Here is a 22,893-nt window from a genome sequence, read left to right as displayed (position 1 = left end):
GATTGATAGTGATGGAGCGAAAGCAACTATTCCAAATTACTTTAAGGAAAATAAAGAGATATATGATATAAAAGAAGTTGCAAATGGGTTTAATGATTATTTTTCAAATGTAGGATCAAGTCTGGTGGGAAATAAACTAATAATAGAAGATAAAATACGTACATTGGTAAATACGGTCAATAGTATTTTCCTGGACAATGTAGAAATAAGAAATATTGTAAAAAACTGTAAGCAAAAGATCAACTGACCATGAAGATTTAGACATGACTGTAAAAAGCATAATAGAAATTGTTATTGAACCATTTACTTATATTTGTAATCTGTCTCTGTCAACTGGGATTTTTCCATATGAAATGAAAATTGCTAAGGTAGTCCCATTATATAAAAATGGAGACAAACATAATTTTTCTAATTACAGTGTTGTGTGGGCCGCTGAAGAGGAGGTACTGCTGGCCCACCACCACCAGAGGGCACCCTGCCTGGAGTGCGGGCTCCAGGCACCAGAGGGCGCTGCCGCCTCACAGGAGCAGCCGGGGTGACAGCTGTCACTTATCACCTACGACAGCTGTCACCAATCATCTGATCTTCAGTGGTATATCAGCAAGACGACATCTCCACCTCTTTGCCGAGATATCGCTCTACCAAGGAGGTAACGTTCTCAGCTGACTGTGAATATCTGTTGCTTGTGTGTGTTGGACAGCAGATATTCTGTTTCTTTTTTCGACGAGAGGTGGAGGTGGTTTTCCCCACCATACGTGTTGCTGGGTGCACACGCACCCACATCTAACTGTTTTTGTTCCTCGCCAGCAGTACCAGATCTGACAAGCGGAGGCAGTGGCCACCTGGGTGTTCGGGACTTGGCGGCTCCAGTATTCCCGGGGTTCGGTGGCGGAGGAAATCGTGTGGTTCCGGTTCTGCTTTGGACGGACGTCTCTTATCTTCGAGCCTGCCCACGTGACACATTTTTTGTGAATTGACTACTTGTCTACAATTGTAATTCGCCGTGTTGGTTGTGCTTCTTCACAACAGTAAAGTGTTGTTATTTGACTTCCTCCATTGTCCGTTCATTTGCGCCCCCTGTTGTGGGTCCGTGTTCCTACACTTTCACAACAGGATATCTCGGCCAACGTCATGGACCCCGAGGGGCGTCAACCGGCTGTTGAACGGCCAATGGAAGAACAGGGCGCACAGGCGTCTGCAGGAGGAATGATCGGTGAGTTGCAGCGAATCCTCACTGCCTTTACGGCTCGGTTGGATCTAATGACCGAGCAGAATGTCCTCCTTAACCGCAGGGTGGAGGCTCTCGCCGCTCAGGTGGAAGCGCGCCCTCAGGGCGCTGCTGCGGCTCTCCCTCCTGTCGATCCTGTGCGCAACGTTGACATTCCACAGGTCGTTCAACGACCCCTCCCACCTTCCCCTGAAGCATACATAAGCCCTCCAGAGCCGTACGGGGGTTGTGTGGAGATGTGCGCGGACTTTCTTATGCAGTGTTCACTCGTCTTCGCACAATGTCCCGTCATGTACGCGACTGATGCTAGCAAGATAGCTTATGTTATAACACTGCTTCGCGGTGAGGCACGCGCTTGGGCTACAGCGCTCTGGGAGCAAAATTCACGGCTCCTTCAGACATATGATGGGTTTGTGAGGGAGTTCAGAACAGTGTTCGATCACCCAAATAGAGGAGAGACCGCTTCAGCCGTGCTGCTGTCAATGAGACAGGGGCGCCGGAGCGCAGCTGCTTATGCAGTCGACTTCCGCATCGCGGCGGCGAGGTCCGGTTGGAATAGCACTGCCCTCCGTGCCGCCTTCGTAAACGGACTGTTGTTGGTCCTGAAGGAGCACCTGGTGGCTAAGGACGAACCGCGGGATTTATACGGGCTTATTGATCTGGTTATACGATTAGACAATCGGTTAGAAGAACGCCGTCGGGAACGAGACGAAGGTCGTGGCCGGGCACGCGCCGTCCCTCTCCCTTCCGGTTCCAACCGAGCTCCGCCCTCCCCACGCTCCACGGCCTCTTCGCTCCGTGTGGTTACAGCTCCTCCTGCTGATGAAGCTATGGACACGAGCAGGGCCACATTCAGACCACCGGATAGACAGAGGAGGCTGGTCCGCGGAGCGTGCTTTGTTTGTGGCTCGATAGAGCATCAAGTGAGGGACTGCCCCGAGCGGTTAAACACCAACGCCCGCCCCTAGAAACTGGGCTAGGGGCGGGCCAAGACATTCACGTGGGACACACCCATATTGCCACACGACTCCCGGTTACAATCCTTTATGAGGATTTAACCCTTCAGGCCCCAGCACTGGTGGACACGGGCTCTGAAGGGAATTTGCTAGACAGCAAATGGGCCAGGGAGGCAGGGCTCCCTCTGGTGGCACTTACTTCACCTGTGCAAGTACGGGCACTAGATGGCTCCCTACTCCCTTTAATCACACATAAGACACCTCCAGTAACTCTGGTGGTGTCAGGTCACCACCGGGAGGAAATCGAGTTTTTTGTGACTCCTGCCACCTCCCGCGTGATTCTAGGGTTCCCCTGGATGTTAAAACACAATCCCCGGATCGATTGGCCGTCCGGGGTAGTGGTTCAGTGGAGCGAGACCTGCCATCGGGTATGTTTAGGTTCCTTGGTTCCTCCCGGTTCCCAGGCTAAGGAGGAGGTCAGAGCCCCGCCCAATCTCGGGACAGTGCCGGTGCAGTACCATGACCTTGTGGACGTGTTCAGCAAGGATCTGGCGCTCACCCTTCCCCCGCATCGCCCGTACGATTGTGCCATTGATTTGGTTCCAGGCGTTGAGTTTCCGTCCAGCAGGCTGTACAACCTCTCATGACCTGAGCGCGAATCAATGGAGACCTACATCCGGGACTCTTTAGCTGCCAGGTTGATCCGGAATTCCACCTCCCCGATGGGTGCAGGTTTCTTTTTTGTGGGGAAAAAGGATGGCGGACTACGTCCATGCATTGATTACAGGGGGCTGAACGAAATCACGGTTCGTAACCGATACCCATTGCCCTTGTTGGATTCAGTGTTCACGCCCCTGCATGGAGCCCAAATGTTCACTAAGCTGGATCTTAGAAATGCGTATCACCTGGTTCGGATCCGGAAGGGAGACGAGTGGAAGACGGCATTTAACACCCTCTTAGGTCACTTTGAGTACCGGGTCATGCCGTTCGGTCTTACAAACGCCCCCGCGACGTTCCAAGCATTGGTTAATGATGTCTTGCGGGATTTCCTGCACCGATTCGTCTTCGTATATCTGGACGATATACTCATCTTTTCTCCGGATCCTGAGACCCATGTCCGGCATGTACGTCAGGTCCTGCAGCGGTTGTTAGAGAACCGGCTGTTTGTGAAGGGCGAGAAGTGCGAGTTCCACCGCACTTCTTTGTCCTTCCTGGGGTTTATCATCTCCCCTAACTCCGTCGCTCCTGATCCGGCCAAGGTCGCGGCGGTGAGAGACTGGCCCCAACCCACCAGCCGTAGGAAGCTGCAACAGTTCCTCGGCTTTGCTAATTTCTACAGGAGGTTCATTAAGGGCTACAGTCAGGTAGTTAGCCCCCTGACAGCCCTGACCTCACCAAAAGTCCCCTTCACCTGGTCGGATCGTTGCGATGCCGCGTTCAAGGAGTTGAAACAGCGCTTCTCGTCTGCACCCGTTCTGGTGCAGCCCGATCCTAGTCGCCAGTTAGTGGTTGAAGTGGACGCCTCGGACTCAGGGATAGGAGCTGTGCTTTCCCAGAGCGGGAAGATCGATAAGGTCCTTCACCCGTGTGCCTATTTTTCCCGCAGGTTGACCCCGGCCGAACGGAACTATGACGTCGGCAATCGAGAACTCCTTGCGGTGAAAGAGGCTCTTGAAGAGTGGAGACATCTGTTGGAGGGAACGTCCGTGCCATTCACGGTTTTCACTGACCACCGGAACCTGGAGTATATCAGGACCGCCAAGCGGCTGAACCCCAGGCAAGCCCGCTGGTCACTGTTCTTCGGCCGTTTTGACTTCCGGATCACCTACCGTCCCGGGACCAAAAACCAGAGATCGGATGCCTTGTCCCGGGTACATGAAGATGAAGACAAAGCGGAGTTGTCGGATCCACCGGAACCCATCATCCCGGAGTCCACTATCGTGGCCACCCTCACCTGGGACGTAGAGAGAACCGTCCGGGAGGCCCTGGCACGAAGCCCGGACCCCGGAACTCGGCCGAAGAACAGACTCTACGTCCCACCAGAGGCTAGGGCTGCAGTCCTGGACTTCTGTCACGGCTCCAAGCTCTCCTGTCATCCAGGGGTGCGAAGAACCGTGGCAGTTGTCCGGCAGCGCTTCTGGTGGGCGTCCCTAGAGGCCGACGTCCGGGATTATATCCAGGCCTGCACCACCTGCGCCAGGGGCAAGGCTGATCATCGCAGGGCGTCGGGACTGCTCCAGCCGCTACCCGTGCCTCATCGCCCCTGGTCCCACATCGGCCTGGATTTTGTCACGGGCCTCCCACCGTCCCAGGGCAACACCACCATCCTCACGATAGTGGACCGGTTCTCCAAGGCGGCCCACTTCGTGGCCCTCCCGAAGCTCCCGACTGCCCAGGAGACAGCGGACCTCCTGGTCCACCACGTCGTCCGGCTGCATGGGATTCCAACAGACATCGTCTCCGATCGCGGTCCCCAGTTCTCCTCGCAAGTCTGGAGGAGCTTCTGCCGGGAACTGGGGGCCACGGTGAGTCTCTCATCCGGGTATCATCCCCAGACCAACGGGCAAGCAGAACGGGCCAATCAGGAGGTGGAACAGGCCCTGCGTTGCGTGACGGCCGCGCACCCGGCGGCCTGGAGTACCCATTTGGCCTGGATCGAGTATGCCCATAACAGCCAGGTGTCGTCAGCCACCGGCCTCTCCCCTTTTGAGGTGTGTCTGGGGTACCAGCCTCCTTTGTTTCCAGTGGTTGAGGGAGAGGTCGGTGTGCCCTCGGTCCAGGCCCACCTGCGGAAGTGCCGTCGGGTGTGGCGTGCCGCCCGTTCTGCTTTGCTGAGGGCCCGGATGAGGACGAAAGCCCATGCAGACCGTCGGCGGACCCCGGCCCCTACGTATCGGCCAGGGCAGGAAGTGTGGTTGTCAACAAAGGACATTCCCCTCCAAGTGATCTCACCTAAACTGCAGGATCGGTACATCGGTCCATTTAAAATCCTCAAGGTCATCAGTCCAGCCGCGGTGAGGCTTCAGCTTCTGGCCTCACTGCGGATCCATCCCGTTTTCCATGTGTCCCGGATTAAGCCACATCACACCTCACCCCTCTGTACTCCGGGTCCGGCACCACCTCCTGCCCGGATCATCGATGGCGAGCCGGCTTGGACTGTGCGCCGGCTCTTGGATGTCCGAAGGATGGGCCGGAGCTTCCAGTATTTGGTGGACTGGGAGGGGTACGGCCCCGAAGAACGCTCCTGGGTGAAGAGGAGCTTCATCCTGGACCCGGCCCTCCTGGCCGATTTCTACCGCCGCCACCCGGACAAGCCTGGTCATACAGGCCAGTATCATTGCTTCCACAGTTTTCTAAAATTATGGAAAAAGTTTTTGTGACAAGATTGGATAACTTTATTGAGAAACATCATATTTTAAATAATGCTCAGTATGGATTTAGAACAAAACATTCAACAGCTATGGCAATTATGGAACTAATAGAGAAAATATCAACAACAATAGATAATAATTATTATTTTGTAAGTATTTTTATCGACCTGAAAAAGTCTTTTGATGTTATAGACCACTCAAGATTGCTTCACAAGTTACAACAATATGGAATAAGAGGTGTTGCACATCAGTGGGTAAAAAGCTACTTAGAAAATAGAAAACAGTTTGTTCAGATAAATAATACCAAATCAGAATTGTGTAACATTATTTATGGAGTACCACAAGGATCGGTACTTGGACCCAAACTGTTTGTTTTGTATATCAATGATTTTGTGAATGTATCCAATGTGCTTGGCAGCATTTTATTTGCTGATGATACAACGCTGTTTTACTCTGGATCAGATATACAGGAAGTAGCACAAGTGATAAATACAGAGTTGGAAAAAGTTAAACATTGGTTTGATATAAACAGATTGTCACTAAATATTAATAAGACAAATGTTATATTGTTTAATGATAGAGAGAAAAAAAATAATGTGTCATTACAAATACATGGAATGGATATACAAAGGGTAAAAGAAACGATCTTACATGGAAGTCACACATAAATTACATAAAAGGAAAAATAGCGAAAGCCATTGCTGTTTTGCATAAAGTAAAATATTCATTAAATAGTTATGGTTTATTAACATTGTACAATTCATTGATTGTCCCATATTTAACTTATTGTGTAGAAATCTGGGGATCACCATATACAACCTATATACAACCTTTATTTATTTTGCAGAAAAGAGCTTTAAAAGTGATTAGTAACAGTGGTTTTAGAGATCCATCTAATCCATTGTTTATTAAGTATAGGGTACTTAAATTTCATGATTTAGTCGATTTGAGAATATTACAAACAATGTACCAAGTTAATAAAAATACTTTACCAACAAACATTCAAAATATGTTTGAAAAAAAGAGTAAGTAGTTATAAATTGAAAGGAATAGAAGTCTTTAAAAAAAAACAAGATTTAGAACCAAAGTAAAGGAAAGGAGTATTGCAGTAAATGGTGTCAAATTATGGAACAATCTTAATAAAGAAATTAAAGAATTAAGGTCGCTTAAATTATTTTAAAAACGTATTAAATTAGATGTATTAAATAAGTATGAAACTATGAAATAAGTCAGTGGGCTGCAAGAAAGTAAAAAAAAAGGTAATCTGTTAATAATGTTTGGAGTGTCTTAAGTTTAAATGTAACCTGTCAGAGATGTAATCTATTAATTAATTGTCATAATTATGAAATGGGTCAGTGGTATGTGACAAGTTAAAGAAATGAAATCTGTTAAATAATGTTGAGTATGATGTTGGATATTGAAAGATTGTATTGTTAAAAGGGGCAGAAATCATAAGACTTGTTCTTTCTGATCCTTTTCATTCTGGTATTGTGGTGCTTTGTTTTGCTTTTCTGTTTTTCTTTTAAATGAATGAAATAAATATTAAAGAAAAAAAAAGCATGATATGGGCATGTTTCTCCTACTATGGTGTTGGTCCTATATATCGCATACCAGGTATCATGGATCAGTTTGGATATGTCAGAATACTTGAAGAGGTCTTGTTGCCTTATGCTGAAGAGGATATGCCCTTGAAATGGGTGTTTCAACAAGACAATAACCCCAAGCACACTATAAAACATGCAAAATCTTGGTTCCGCACCAACAAAATTAATGCCTCGCAGATGTGAAGACATCATGAAAAACTGTGGTTATACAACTAAATACTAGTTTAGTGATTCACAGGATTGCTAAAAAAGCAGTTTGAACATAATAGTCTTGAGTTTGTAGTGTCAACAGCACATGCTACAATTATTGTGAACACCCCCTTTTCTACTTTTTTTTACTAATAGCCCATTTTCATAGCCTTAAGAGTGTGCATATCATGAATGCTTGGTCTTGTTCGATTTGTGAGAATCTACTGAATCTACTGGTACCTTGTTTCCCATGTAACAATAGGAAATATACTCAAAACCTGGATTAATCTTTTTAGTCACATAGCACTGCTATTATTCTGGACACTATTGTAAATTCCAAACCAACAAGCAGTTAATGTAATTAAGACACAAGTATGTAAGCATACCTTTCCTAATGTAACTGTCAGGTTTTTGCACATGAAGCAAATTTTAATAATTTTATAATAAAATAATTTCCCAGCAGGAAACTGATGGATTGCCTACTCTGCGTATGGAATATGGTCTTGCCCCAAGTGAAGGAGTTCAAGTACCTCGGGGTCTTGTTCACAAGTGAGAGGACAAAGGGGTGTGAGGTTGGCCGGAGAATTGGTGCAGCAGGGGCGGTATTGCATTTGCTCTACCGTACTGTTGTGACAAAAAGGGAGCTGAGCCAAAAGGTGAAGCTCTTGAGCTACTGGTCAATCTTCATTCCTACTCTCACCTATGGTCATGAGGGTTGGCTCATGACTGAAAGAACTACATTACGGATACAAGCGGCTGAAATGGGTTTCCTCAGGTGGAAAGTGCAGCTGTCAGAAGCTGTTAGTCCAAGTCACCCACAGGAGCAAGCGTGGCTGCACAGCTATGACACACGCTGCCTTGCATTGCACTGCCCCCCCAGAGCTCTCTTCTCCAGCTCGCAGTTTACTCCATAAGCGAGCTCACCTCCAACAGCACCTGAATGTTAATTATTGAAAAAATTTGTACATTATCACTTACATCAGGGGTTTTCAAAGTGTGGGAGAGTGAGCCCCCCCTCAGAGAACAAATGAATAGGTGCCCTCCCACGACACACATACATACAATTTCAATATCTTTGTGTGTTTTCTTTTTATTTTACACGTCTTAAACACATTGTAAAAGTATTTGTGCAGTTTTCATCAAGCTTTAGCTATATTTGTAAACTGTTGTGTTATAGTCTATACATGCTCTGACAGGATGGCACAACATGCATTCAAAAGCCACATGTTGTGCCATTATGCAGGAGATCACAAGAGAAATTTAACTGCTGTTTCAGGTCCAAATGTAGTCCAAAGAATGCACCAGAATGCACCACAGGGCACTTATATTCTTAGAATTTCATGGGGGGGGGGTGATCTCCCCCCCCCCCCCTTAGTTTTCCAGACGCCTATGGCATTCGGGGTAACTGCTGTCTTGAATATTATAGATGAATCACATTGCTGGCTTTTTTTTTCCCTAAGCATCCATGTGTTCTGTAATTTATGTCTGTAGCATGGCCCAAGCAGAGGGTCACCCCTTTGAGTCTGGTCTGCTTGAGGTTTCTTCCTCAGAGGGAGGTTTTTTCCTTACCACTGCTGCTCTGGGGGTTAGTAAGTTTAGACCTTACTTGTGTGAAGTGCCTTGAGGCAACTCTTGTGATTTGGCGCTATATAAATGAAAATAAATTGAAATTGAGGGTGGCTGGTGTCTCCCTTAGAGATGAGGTGAGAAGTTTGGTTATCCATGAGGAGCTTAGAGTAGAGTCGCTGCTCCTTCGTGTTGAAAGGAGCCAGCTGAGGTGGTTCGGGCATCTGGTAAGGATGCCTCCTGGGTGCCTCCCTAGGGAGGTGTTCCAGGCACGTCCATCTGGGAGGAGACCCCGGGGAAGACACAGGACTAGGTGGAGAGATTATATCTCCACACTGGCCTGGGAACGCCTCAGGATCCCCCATTCAGATGTGGTCAATGTGCCACGGGAAAGGGAAGTCTGGGGTCCCCTGCTGGAGCTGTTGCCCCAGCGACCCGAACCCGGAAATGCAGGTGAAGATGAGTGATGAGTGATAATGTCATGTCTTCTTTCCCTTTGTTCTCTCTCTGTCTCTTTACTGCTCTCAGGTTCCAATGGTGGCGTTGGCTGAAAATAGGCTTATTGGTCCTGTTGACCATTTTCATGCTGAGAATACTCTCACAATTAATCCAGCAACTTGTATATACTCACAGACGTAAGTAGAAGAACAAGTAAGTGCTACAAAATCTCATTGATGCTTATCCCCAGAAACCGTAGCATGAAGCGGATGACAGTTGACGATCCCCCGGATGGAAAGCCAGTCCATAACGGCTTACTTCTCCAGCCAACATTGGTGCCCATTTACAGCTGGGTGGACTGAGACAATGCAGCTGAAGTGTCTTGTCCAAGGACACAAATCGTAGCATGACCAGGAATGAACCCCAGGTCTGCGAATTGACAGCCCAAACCCTTATCCCACTGAGCAGGCAACTCAGTCAATGGGCCTGCAAGAATTTTTGACTGAGCAAAAGACACCTTTAGGTTTTTGATGAAATTGTAGCATTAGAAGTTTCTTCACTGTGTCAGCAAAAGTCATGTTTGAAACATTCGTATTCCAGCAAAAATCAAAAGACCTGTTTTCTTTTTTAGTGAACAAACAAATCATTAATGAAGTTAACCCTCATTTTGTAATGGCAAAAAACAAAACAAACAAAAAATTAAAAATGGATTTCTCCATAGATGATATGCATATACATGACACAAGGACAGTTGGTAGTGATCACACAAAAAACCTTTATTAAATACAACATGACTTCTTATAAGTTGCAGGAGAACACACTGATCAGCCATAACATTGTGACCATCTGCCTAATACGGTGTCAGTGCCAACAAAATAGTTTGGGGCCCGTCAAGGCCATGGACTCTGAAGGTGTGCTATGCTATCTGTGACCAAGACATTAGCAACAGATCATTCTGTTGAATCGAACCACACAGGCCAGCCTTCGCTCCTCACGAACATCAATCAGCCTTAGCCACCCATGACCTTGCAACCGCTTCACCAGTTTTCTGACCTTGCTGAGTCACCTAAATGTAAATTTGTTGAGTCAACATGATGAATTTGTGTTAGTGTTACTTAATTACCATGGGTCAGGCCAACTAGGTTTGTAAGGGTAAATGTAACAAAAACAACAGTAAGTCCCTTTGGCTGTTCGCTTGTTTGTGCTTGAGGTCGCCACAGCAAATCTGCGGTGGATCTGCATAAATTGTGTTGATCCAACACAGCAAAGTTAAGTTGACATGTAACTGTACTATTTTAAAAGTAGTTCTAACTATTTACAGGGCAGGGGTTGTGGCGAAGTGGTTTGTGCACTTAGTTTCAGTACGAAAGGTCCCCGGTTCAAACCCCACCCCTGCCACATTTCTCCATGTAATGTGGAGTTGCAACATGAAGAGCATCTGATGTAAAATCTGTGCCAATTCAACATACAGATTCACCTCAGATTTGCTGTGGCGACCCTGAGCACAAACACGGAAGCAGCCGAAGGGACTTCCTCTTCACCCTCTACACCTCAGACTTCACCTACAACACGGACAGCTGCCATCTCCAGAAGTTCTCTGATGACTCCGCCATTGTGGGTCATGTTGCCTCCACCTCCTGAGGAGACTGAGATCCTTTGGAGTGAGCAGGCCTCTGCTTAAGAGCTTCTATGACTCTTTTGTAGCCTCTGCTCTCCTCTATGCTGTCATCTGTTGGGCCCTGGGCAGCACAGAGCAGGAGAGAAAGAGACTGACTAAGCTCGTCAGGAAGTCCAGCTCTGTCCTGGGCTGTCCTCTGGACTCTCTGGAGGAGGTGGCTGAGAGGAGGGTGTTAGCCAAGTTCAAATCCATCATAAACAACTCCTCTCACCCTCTGCACCGGACTGTAGTGGAGCTGAGCAGCTCGTTCAGTGACAGGCTGAGGCACCCTCAGTGCAAGAAGGCACGATACCGCAGGTCGTTCCTCCCTGCTGCTGACAGACTGTACAATAACACTGTGAAATAACCACATGCAATATGTCCACAAATCATGTGCAATATTAATATGTCCACAAATCATGTGCAATAACAACTCGTTTACAAATCCATTCACTAATGTCACCTTTTCACATCTAAATTCCACTTGTAAATAAGATGCTCCTATCTCTTTTTCAATCCCAGTCATGTTTATACGAGTATATATATGCATATGTACTTATATATGTACGTACATATATGTGTATGTGTATAGGTATGTGTGTACGTGTGTGCATATGTGTATGTGTGCATGTATGTGTGTGTGTGTATGTGTGTGTGTATATATATATGTATATATATGTATGTATGTATATATATATGTATATATATATTGTGTGTGTGTGTGTGTATATATACGAGGTCTGTTAGAAAAGTATCCGACCTTATTATTTTTTTCAAAAACCATATGGATTTGAATCACGTGTGATTGCATCAGCCAAGCTTGAACCCTCATGCGCATGCGTGAGTTTTTTCATGCTTGTCGGTTGCTTCATTCACCTGTGAGCAGGCTTTGAGTGAGGTATGGTCTACCCCTCTCGTCTATTTTTTATTGCGAATAAATGTCTGAACGATTTGGATCTTTGCTGCATCAATTGTTTTCCAGAAACTGTAAGAGACCTCCAGATGGACACCGTTCGAAAAATTAATATGGCTTTCAGGGACGATTTTATGGGGATTAAACAGATTACGGGGTGTTACTGCCCCTTTAAGGACGGCCCACAACTGCTGAGAGCGCAGCGTGCTCTCAGCCCCCATCGACAGGCTGACACCCCGCACAAACAACCAGATCATTTCCAACATGAAAGCTTTGTTGATCCGGGACCTCGTCTGACTTTCACAAAAAGGCAGATGATGTGGACATCTGCACTTTTTCCGGCACATTCCACCGTTACAGGAGTTTTTTTTCATGGAAAAAGAAGCCGAGGGACGCGCCACGGAGCCGTTCATTACGCGGGACAAAACCACCTCGGTGTTGGTCTCACAGGACGGCTTAAAGGTGGATTTCAGACGGATTCCGGTTGCTTTCCAGTCGTGTGAATATCCGATTGTGATTGTGCATGAGCAGAACATGTCCTGTGAGGCTTCATCACGGCATTTCTTTTCGTCATGTAGCTCCGCCGCGACGCGCGGAATTCCTCCGCCTTTGTTCCTCTTTCCATGACAAAAACTCCTGTAACAGTGAAATGTGCCGTTCATTTCTAAACTGGACGCTGTCTTGATCCGGTATGTCCTCTGACTAGCACAGGAATTGTGAAAAGACGTGGACATAGCACTTTTTTGGCACAATTAAGACAGACGTGCGGAGGAGTTCGGCGCGTCGTGGTGCAGCCGCTCGGCGCAAAGAAACGCCGTGATGAAGCCTCACAGGACATGTTGGGGCTTGTCCAGCTCAAGCTCAATTTCTCGGATATTCACACGACAGAAAAGCAACCGGAATCCGTCTGAAAGCCGTCCTGAGAGACCAACACAGAGGTGGTTTTGTGCCGCGTCAAGAGTGGCACGGTGGCGCGTCCCTCGGCTTCTTTTTCCATGAAAAAAAAACTCCTATAACGGTGGAATGTGCCGGAAAAAGTTCACAATTCCTGTGCTAGTCAGAGGACATAACGGATCAAGACAGCGTCCAGTTTAGAAATGAACGGCACGTTCCACTGTTACAGGAGTCTTTGCCATGGAAAGAGGAACAAAGGCGAAGGAATTCCGCGCGTCGCGGCGGAGCTGCATGGTGAAAAGAAACGCCATGATGAAGCCTCACAGGACATGTTCTGACATGTCCAGCTCATGCACAATCACAATCGGATATTCACACGACTGGAAAGCAACCGGAATCCGTCTGAAATCCACCTTTAAGCCGTCCTGTGAGACCAACACCGAGGTGGTTTTGTCCCGCATAATGAACGGCTCCGTGGTGCGTCCCTCGGCTTCTTTTTCCATGAAAAAAAAACTCCTGTAACGGTGGAATGTGCTGGAAAAAGTGCTGATGTCCACATCTTCTGGCTTTTTGTGAAAGTCAGACGAGGTCCCGGATCAACAAAGCTTTCACGTTGGAAATGATCTGGTTGTTTGTGCGGGGTGTCAGCCTGTCCATCTGCGCTGGGAGCGCGCCGCGCTCTCAGCAGTTGTGGGCCGTCCTTAAAGCAGCAGTAACACCCCGTAATCTGTTTAATCCCCATAAAATCGTCCCTGAAAGCCATATTAATTTTTCGAACGGTGTCCACCTGGAGGTCTCTCTCAGTTTCTGGAAAAAAATTGATGCAGCAAAGCTCCAAATCGTTCAGACATTTATTCGCAATAAAAAATAGACGAGAGGGGTGGACCACACCTCACTCAAAGCCTGCTCACAGGCGAATGACGCAACCGACAAGCATGAAAAAACTCAAGCATGCGCACGAGGGTTCAAGCTTGTCTGACGCAATCACACGTGATTCAAATCCATATGGTTTTTGAAAAAAATAATGTCAGATACTTTTCTAACAGACCTCGTATATAATGATACATATTCTATTTTTACCTAATTTTCTTATTTTATTGTACTGTTACAAGTATTATTATTGCTTATCCTTGCACACGCTGTTTGATAAACATTTTCCTCTACTTGCACCCATCTTGTGTGTTTTTTAAGAGCTGACATAACGTGAATTTCTCCTCTTGTTACATTTACCCTTACAAATCTAGTTGGCCTAAACCATGGTATTTGAATTAACAGTAACTCAAATTCACCTTGTTGTCCCAACAAATTTACATTTAGGTCTACATTTACCTTTTCAAATCTAGTTGGCCTGAACCATGGCAATTAGGTAACAGTAACACAAATTCATCATGTTGACCCAACAAATTTAAATATAGGTCATTCTGCAAAATTGTTTCTGGCTAAGTTAACGCATTTTAGTTGGGTGGAAATACATAATTTTATGTTCACTGAGCAAGTGATTTTTTTGAGCCATCACAATTTGGTCGTTCTCAGAGTGACTCAAATCTTTATGCATCCACTGTTGTGTGGGCCGCTGAAGAGGAGGTACTGCTGGCCCACCACCACCAGAGGGCGCCCTGCCTGGAGTGCGGGCTCCAGGCACCAGAGGGCGCCGCCGCCTCACGGGAGCAGCCTCGGTGACAGCTGTCACCCATCACCTGAGACAGCTGACGGCAATCATCAGTGGGGTATATCAGCAGGACGGCATCTCCACCTCATTGCCGAGATATCGTTTCTACCGGAGAGGTAACGTTCTCAGCTGACTGTGAATATCTGTTGCTTGTGTGTGTTGGACAGCAGATATTCTGTTTCTTTTTTCGACGAGAGGTGGAGGTAACTTTCCTGCTGTTCGGAGTCCTGGGTGCAAACGCGCCCCCATCTAACTGTTCTTTGTTCCTCGCCAGCAGTACCAGGTCCGACACGCGGAGGCAGTGGCCACCTGGGAGTTCGGGACTTGGCGGCTCCAGTATTCCCGGGGTCCTGTGGCGGAGGAAGCCGTGTGGTTCCGGTCTTACCTTGGAGAGGCGTCTCCTATCTTCGAGCCTGCCCACACGACACTTTTGTGAATTGACTGTTGTCCATTTCTGTGATTGGTTGTATTCGTTGTGCACATTCACAACAGTAAAGCGTTGTTATTTTGACTTACTCCATTGTCCGTTCATTTGCGCCCCCTGTTGTGGGTCCGTGTTCCTACACTTTCCCAACATCCACGTTTTGTTCTGGTTCAACACATCAACTTTGATGACAAAATCTTAACTCGCTGACTAATATATCTCACCCACTGACAGGTGCCATTATAATGAGATAATCACTGTTATTCATTGGGCACAAGGGTGTGTGTGTGTGTGTGTGTGTGTGTGTGTGTGTGTGTGTGTGTGTGTGTGTGTGTGTGTGTGTGTGTGCCAACATTTACAAAATGTATCTGACTGCCTCAGATTCTTTTACTATGCTGCCATTGATTTTTTATTTTTTATTTTTTTTTACTTTCATTCTTAACAAGCTAGACACTCATTGTTTTCGCTTAATGCCCGATGGCCAAATATGTCCTATCCTGTTACTGCCAGGGTCTTCAAATTCACAGGGAGCAGTCTTGGGACACAGACCTTGACCTATTCTAAGGGGACAAAAGGTCACATTATTTCTATACACTCTTTCTTTGATAGTGTTCTCATTTGCCCAGGGTAGTTTAGCATTGTGTTATTTTTTTTAATTCTGCTTAGCCTTATCCTTAAAGAGCACCAGATTTTTTTTGTTGTTGTTATTTATTTATTTTTTTATATGATCAACTTTCACTTTTTTGACCCAGTGCAGCACTCCCTCTTTTTTATTGACTGGTCATACATAAAGCTAGAGTCTTGTCAAGATAACGCTTAAAATTAGCTTTTACATGTGTGGCTTCAGAAAATGGTGATGGTGGAGCTGCACTTTTTAGACTGAAAACACATGATCTCCTCTAACCATATCCCAAACAACCAATTAACAAAAATAAATGAATAACAAGCCCGACCTTCAGTCATGCTCTTGAGTGTTGTGCGAGTGGAGGTCATGTGTTTCTCGTCCAGTCAGCAGCTTTTTCTTTCTACACTGTAGTCTTCTGGAATAATCTACTAGGGGATGCAAGAAACACAAATCTTTTAAATCTCATCTAAAAACATACCTTTTTTTCTGTTGGTCATAGTTAATATTTTTTAAATGGAATATAACATTTGCATTGTGTATATATGAGACTTGATTACTTTTTGCCCCCCAGCCATGAAATAAGGGAGACCATTGAAATGGACTCAGTCTGTCCGTCCATCCATCTGTATGGGCGTGTCGCATTTTGAGGGTCCTAGATTTCCCTGGTACTCCTTTCTGAGACATTACTTACCTTTATCGTCTGTTGGTAGCCTCATGAAGTTAGATCTTAACTTCAGTAGCAGTTACTGGTAGTTTAAAGATGTTACGTCACATTAATACACAATTACCCACTCACTCACTCACGCATCTTCAACCGCTTATCCAGGATCGGGCTGCGGGGGCAACACGTCCAGCATGGGACCCCAGACTTCCCTTTCCTGGGCCACATTGACCACCTCTGACTGAGGGATCCTGAAGCATCCCCAGGCCAGTGTGGAGATGCACAATTACTTAGGAAATGAGCAGGTCCTAATTTTCAATGACCACATCAATCATTATAAGAACCACTGCTCATTCCCCCAAAATATGATTTGACAAACACCCAAACTGAGGTTAGCCTGTTAGCTGAGCTTGTCGATGTTCAAGTTTTATTTGTGTTGTCCAGGTTGTAGGGTCTCACCCACACTCCTCCTCATTACCCATATTACACAGATACTACTTTTTGATAAGACAAAATTCTATGTAATTTGTCCGGTTACTGGAGGGGAAAACTCACATCCCACATACAGACACGGTATCATACTTAAGACTTTTGCACAGCACCATATGCACAGTTTTTGTATGTATAAGGTTACTTATGGTTAATTTCCCTTCTTTGTGTGTTTGCAGTCAAGTTGCCATTCTTTGTGGACCTCAGCCGACCTGCTGATTTCTCCCTTAATCACACCACCAACATGTACTTAACACCAGAGGAAGGGATCTCCCTCGGTGTATGGTCAGTTCAAGATTTCATTTCTTGAAGTTAGTTGTGAAAGGCTAAGATAAAGGTCAGTATCTATCCTTTTTAATTATCACTTATGTCTCCAAGTGGCTGTGTTGTTATGAACTGTTTAAGGCACACCGTCCCTGAAAGCCGGTGGAAAGAGGCACAAGGGAAGGACTTGGCATGGTACCAGAAATCTTTAGGAGATGGAAGTCCAGTTTTCATATATCTTCATGGGAATACGAACTCAAGGTATGATAAATAATGCATGTGTATTGGCTGTAGAAGGAGCAGAATGTAGAACTTGCACACCTGTCGCACATCTGTCGCTTTTTAGTATTGGTAGCTCTGTTATTTGTGAATCTTTCAAACAGGGCAGCTCCTCATCGAGTGGGAGTGGCAAAAGTGAGTAAAAGCATGTTAATTTTTTTGAATGCCTAATAGCAATATCAACATCTTCATAGCCATATTAATGACAATTAAATATAATGTGTCAACAGGTATTAAGTGCAATTGGTTGTCATGTGTTGGTGCCAGACTACAGAGGTTGGTGCAAATGAGGATTTATTGAATGTGTTTGCCTCGTGTCTACATTTCACATTCATTAGCAGATGCAATAAGAATATTTTACGTTGCTTTAATATTTGCAGCCGTGCAGTCGCACACAAGTGTAATTGTGCTTGTTTGGTTGTTAATAATGCAGTCAAAAAGACAGTGGTTCAGTGGAATTCTGGTCAGTCTTTTCTTCTGAGACACTGCCACCTTGTGGCCGTGAGGATTGTTGCACTATGTCAGTGAGCAGGAGTTAACATGAGAAACTCTGGCAGGGTTTGGAGATTCCTCTGGGCAGCCCACTGAAGCTGGACTGAACACAGATGCCCTCTACTTGTACAACTGGGTCAAAGCACGCAGTGGAAGCAGCCTGATTGTCATCTGGGGTCACTCCCTTGGTACAGGGTTAGTAAGCAGCTTTATTTACTGCCAATATACTCGAGTGAAATATATATTAACACCATCAGGCTCCAATAAAGCATGTGGTAGATTTATATATGCTTGAGTGAAGGCCGTCAGTGCTGCGCTCTTATCAAAACGCTTTCACGGGCATCTTGCTTAGCCTGTGTTATGATTACTATGGATGGTAAAGGATGACAGTATGTCAAAGAGGAAGTTTCTTAGCCCTCATCTGTATCTATCAGAGCCCAAAATTTCAGAGTTTCATATGCAGTAGCTGGAGTAGAGTTTATTTAGATATTTGGTAGATTCAGTGACTAGTTCTTATCAATTCTCCTGATCACACAGAAGTTTGGATATTATTAAACTTTTGACTCAACTGCTGTAACCGCAGAAATTTGGATTTTTTTTTTTTAACTTTGTCAGTTTTTCTGACTTGGATGATGATGACTATTATTATTTATAGAAGTAGTAGTAGTATTCCATTAAAAAAAACTGTAATAATCTGAAATTGTTTTAAAAAATTTTTTAAATCATTATATTCGGTCCCTTCAGCGTCTCCTTTGTTTCACTCGGGTTCACCACAGCAGAATCAAAGTGGATCTCCATGTTGCTTTTGCACAGGTTTTATGCTGAATGTCCTTCCTGACACAACTCCGTTACACGGACAACAGGCAGGGATGACCTTGAACAGGTGTCGCCGACCAAACGGCCCCCCTAAAAATCAGTCTGCCCTGCCTTCAGTGCATATGCGTCAACATCGATTCACCAATTATAACCTTGTTTCTGCTTCAAACTGCACTCCAGTCATCATCTATCTCAGCGACGGATATCTGAAGCTTTTGTGCAACAATCATTTCCACATAAATTCAGCATTATTTCATAATAAAGACAGAGGACCAATCAGAACGCAGCAGCAGCACGTCTGAGTCTGACAGACGTGCTGCTGCTGCTGCTGCGCCTACGTCATTTCAGAGTCTCACGAATTATTGCGTTGTTTCTGCTTAAAACTGACTTTACAATGATTTAAGAGATTTTAATTTATCATCTGATGGTTAATAATCACGTTATTCCCTTTGATCGCTTTGGGTGTAGCAAATGACGCATGCACAGTGGGGACGGGGTGGACCAATTTTTAGGGGGACCGTTCGGTCTGCGACACCGGGAACCTGAAAAAAAATTGGAAATCTATAAATGTTTGCATGGAATATGGAAATATACACGGAATAAATCATAGCAGGATAAATTTGATCAAATAAAAACAGTTATACTCAACTGATGTTCCTGAAATAAAAACTACATAGATTTTGTTACAATTGATCGTTAACATATGTACTGAAATTAGTTTTTTGTCAATTACTCTTAAAAAACACCAGATAGGCTTATTGTTACTATAGAAGTTGAATATAAACTTGGGGGCAAGCAACATTTGGTGCCAAATTTCAAGTCTCTAGGTGCAGCGGTTCTCAAGATATGACATTTTTGTCAATATTTTTGGTGATTTTTGAGCCCAATATCTTCACTGGGTCCGTCCATATGGGCTTTTGGAACCAAATGACCCAACATTTATCCTGCTATGGTTTATTCCATGTATATTTTCATATTCTATGCAAACATTTATAGATTTCAAATTTTTTTGAAATAACACCCCTCCCTAATAAAATAAGGTTGCATGCTGTTTGCATACACCTCATATGTTTCAGTTACCTGTGATATTTTATACTCATTAGGATATAGGAGTGCGTGCATGCATTTGTTTGTTTGTCTTCCTGTAGCATAATCAATCTGATCAAAAGAGGTCTGGTCTGTAGAGTATGGTCTGGAATAGAAATGTTTACATTTTTGGGACATATCCAGATAAAAGCACAGAGTCTGAAGACAGGCTAAAGACTAAAAATCATTGTCAGACTGGGCAGGGTGTATTTTGTTGTTGTTGTTGTCTTGGAGTTGCAGTTTGTGTCCCAATGACTGCTTATCTACTTGTATTTTTGTTGTTATCATTATTAATGAAACATCCAGCTACAATGAGCATTACTCATTGACTACACTCAGAATATGTGGTCTGTAGGAAGAGATTCTACATGATTTTTTTTTTTTTTTCAATCTCTTTACAGAGTAGCGACTAACACTGCAGCCAAACTGATAGAACAAGGTAAGTTTTCCTTGTAAGGATTTTTGGTTGAAATGTATTATTGTATAGTAGAACAAACCCTGGAGGAGTATCATCTCATTTTTGTGGCACTCTGTTTAGAAAAGAGGAAGGATTCTTTGCATGATACCATGTTTACATTGTAAACACAACAGTGTAATGTTTCCTGTCTAAGGTGTGGTTGTTGATGGTGTGATTCTGGAGGGCGCTTTCATTAATCTTGGAAATTTTAAATTGGAGTACAGTGGATATCATCCCTATCATCCCTTTTCTTGGGTACAGTCAGTGTATTTCTGATCATTTATTTAGATATTTTTTTGTATAGCTGCAAATATGTTCCACATAAGCCGTGTTTTCCTGTCTTAAAGTTTTACTGGAGGTTTTTTGGCTTGGACTACTTCTTCACAAAGGCCCAAGCAGAGAACAAGCTCGTCTTTCCTACTGATGAAAAGTAAGTTTGAATGAAACAGCAACATGTACATAATGCATAGCTGATTGTGAAGTCATGAAAAGTGAAATCCAAAGACTTCACACTGGGTCATGTTTTTATTATTCTGCAGTGTGAAGAAAATGAGAAGCCCACTTTTACTCCTATATTCAGAGGATGATCACTTAACACCTCTCCACATGGCCCACAAGGTGGTATTACTTTGAAAAATGTAGCAGCTTTTCTTTTTATACTTCATTGTAACTGAAGAGGGCGCTTTCCCCCAGAGGCAGGTTCAAGGGGTGGCTTTGGGTGACACTGGCCACCCCTGGGATCTGTGTGGCTGCCATACGTAGGTGCCACCCTATTATTATAAACCATTATAGCTGCCCGGTCCGAGGCAGCACTTGCATTCAACTCATTATTTATATGTGTAGAGGTGCAGTAGTCTTGTCATTTTACCATCATTATACCACTTTGCCTACTTGGAAAAAAGGCTGATTTTATTATTTCTCTGATTACTATTTTAGATCATCAGCTTTAAATCTTAATAAATGTTTTTAGTTAAGTAAACTAATGAGATGTGCTTGTGTCCACCCCCTGCAGTCAGATAGGTCTGGAAACATCACTGCTTATCTTGTTTCTACAGTGACTCTGTGATGTATTTTCTTATCTCATTTGTTGTAAACTGAGCTGCTTCTTTCTCAGCTATATGAGATAGCACAGACTGCCCAGAATTCAGAGCGAGTCAAGTTGGTGACCTTTGAGGGCTCCTTGGGGTATCTGCACAATGGCTTATACAGAGACCCCCGTCTGCCTGAAATCCTGAAGTAAGAAAACAGTTTGCCTGTTTTAAGTGATTTGATTTTTACTTTGCAAACTTGTTGATGTTGAACGGTCTCTTTTATTTCTTAAGCATGCATCCATCATGTCTCCTCTGCAGGCAGTTTGTGGCATCATTATAATGCAGGAAAGACGTATTGAGCAGCAAGGCCTTGTCAGACTTCAACAAGGTCACAGAGCAATAATTTCACTCAATCAAGCTGATTCTAGAGGCCTTGACTTTTTTCCCCCCAGAATATATGACATCATGTGAAACATTTTCTGTATTTTTAGCCAAGTGACAGTGGATTTTATGATGTTTTTATCAGATCTACATATATCTTTTCTGTGTCAATGGGTAATTTATTTGGAATTGACAGAGATGCTAATAGTTCCCATTTTAATACATACAGTCATACAGTTTGCATATAATAGGGCTGTGTGAGAATTTTCTGGTGCTAAATGTACATGTAGTAATAGTAATGCCACATTACATTCAACAAAATGTGTACTCTGCCTTGAACTCACTCTAATTACAGTGAGCCACAACTCAAGTACTAGGACCAGTGTCAATCAGAGTCCAGTCACTGAGGAGCAAGTCTTTAGTGTTTGGATCCCATTGCAGCTTTTGATTACAGGATGGAATACCTTTTTAGTATTTCTGCACTCGATATCATATTTATCAAATAGAACATTAGGACTTCATTTTTTTACACATTTTGTAATGTTACAGCCTGATTCCAAAATCGATTAAATTCTTTTTTTTTTTTCTTCTCAAAATTATACACATAATACCCTATAATGACCATGTGAAAAAGTTTTTTTAGATGTTTGCAAATTTATTAAAAATACAAAAACTCAGAAAGCACCTGTACAAAAGTATTCACAGCCTTTGCCATGAAGCTCAAAATTGAGCTCAGGTGCATCCTGTTTCCAGTGATCATCCTTGAGATGTTTCTCAAAATGGCTGTGCACCGACACTCCCCATCCAACCTGATGGAGCTTGTGCAGTGCTGCAAAGAGGAATGGGCAAAACTACCCAAAGATAGGTGTGCCAAGCTTGTGACATCACATTCAAGAAGACTTAAGGCTGTAATTGTTGCCAAAGGTGCAGCAACAAAGCATTGAGCAAAGGGTGTAAATACTTATGTACACATGATTTCTTTTTCTTTTTTTTTTTATTTTCAAAATAACTTTATTCATGTTATCATTATGGGATGTTGTGAGTACAAATTTGAGGGAAAAATGAATGTACTCCATTTTGTAATTAGGCTGTAACAGAACAAAATGTGGAATAAGTGAAGTGCTGTGAATACTTTCTAGATGCACCGTATTATATAAACAGACATAAATATACAGTGAGTTACCATCTGAACCAACAACTTTTTCTTTTTATAATATCTTTTGTCATTTGGATCTTATGGGTCACCAAAGTCTTTGTGAGTTTCACTATAGAATTTTTGGAAAAGAAAAGTGACTTCTTGCAACCAGATTACAGTCCTGTGTTTTGTTTTGTTTTGTTTTTTTAGTATCTGACATGGTTTGAAAAGATATTTAGGTTTTTCATGTCTGTGACCTCAACACTAG

General features: G+C 44.2%; 1 protein-coding gene across 1 annotated transcript in view; it reads left to right on the top strand.

Annotated features, from left to right (window-relative positions):
• si:ch211-117n7.7 (uncharacterized protein LOC751622 homolog) overlaps positions 1-22,109 on the top strand; it is a 52,405-nt gene extending 30,296 nt beyond the window's left edge. Inside the window, exons 2-13 of the mRNA XM_034185505.1 lie at positions 9,443-9,549; positions 16,864-16,969; positions 17,090-17,209; positions 17,332-17,362; positions 17,458-17,503; positions 17,785-17,914; positions 20,023-20,060; positions 20,233-20,333; positions 20,426-20,508; positions 20,618-20,696; positions 21,193-21,314; positions 21,428-22,109. Of these exons, the coding sequence (XP_034041396.1) occupies positions 9,443-9,549; positions 16,864-16,969; positions 17,090-17,209; positions 17,332-17,362; positions 17,458-17,503; positions 17,785-17,914; positions 20,023-20,060; positions 20,233-20,333; positions 20,426-20,508; positions 20,618-20,696; positions 21,193-21,314; positions 21,428-21,449 (985 nt within the window). The 3' untranslated portion in view covers positions 21,450-22,109. The remainder of the gene's footprint in view (positions 1-9,442; positions 9,550-16,863; positions 16,970-17,089; positions 17,210-17,331; positions 17,363-17,457; positions 17,504-17,784; positions 17,915-20,022; positions 20,061-20,232; positions 20,334-20,425; positions 20,509-20,617; positions 20,697-21,192; positions 21,315-21,427) is intronic.
• The last annotated feature ends 784 nt before the right edge of the window (positions 22,110-22,893 follow it).

Source organism: Thalassophryne amazonica, chromosome 13, assembly GCF_902500255.1.
Source record: "Thalassophryne amazonica chromosome 13, fThaAma1.1, whole genome shotgun sequence".
Taxonomy (NCBI): domain Eukaryota; kingdom Metazoa; phylum Chordata; class Actinopteri; order Batrachoidiformes; family Batrachoididae; genus Thalassophryne; species Thalassophryne amazonica.
Note: the sequence above shows the minus strand (reverse complement) of the source record. Positions and strands in the feature narration are given on the sequence as shown.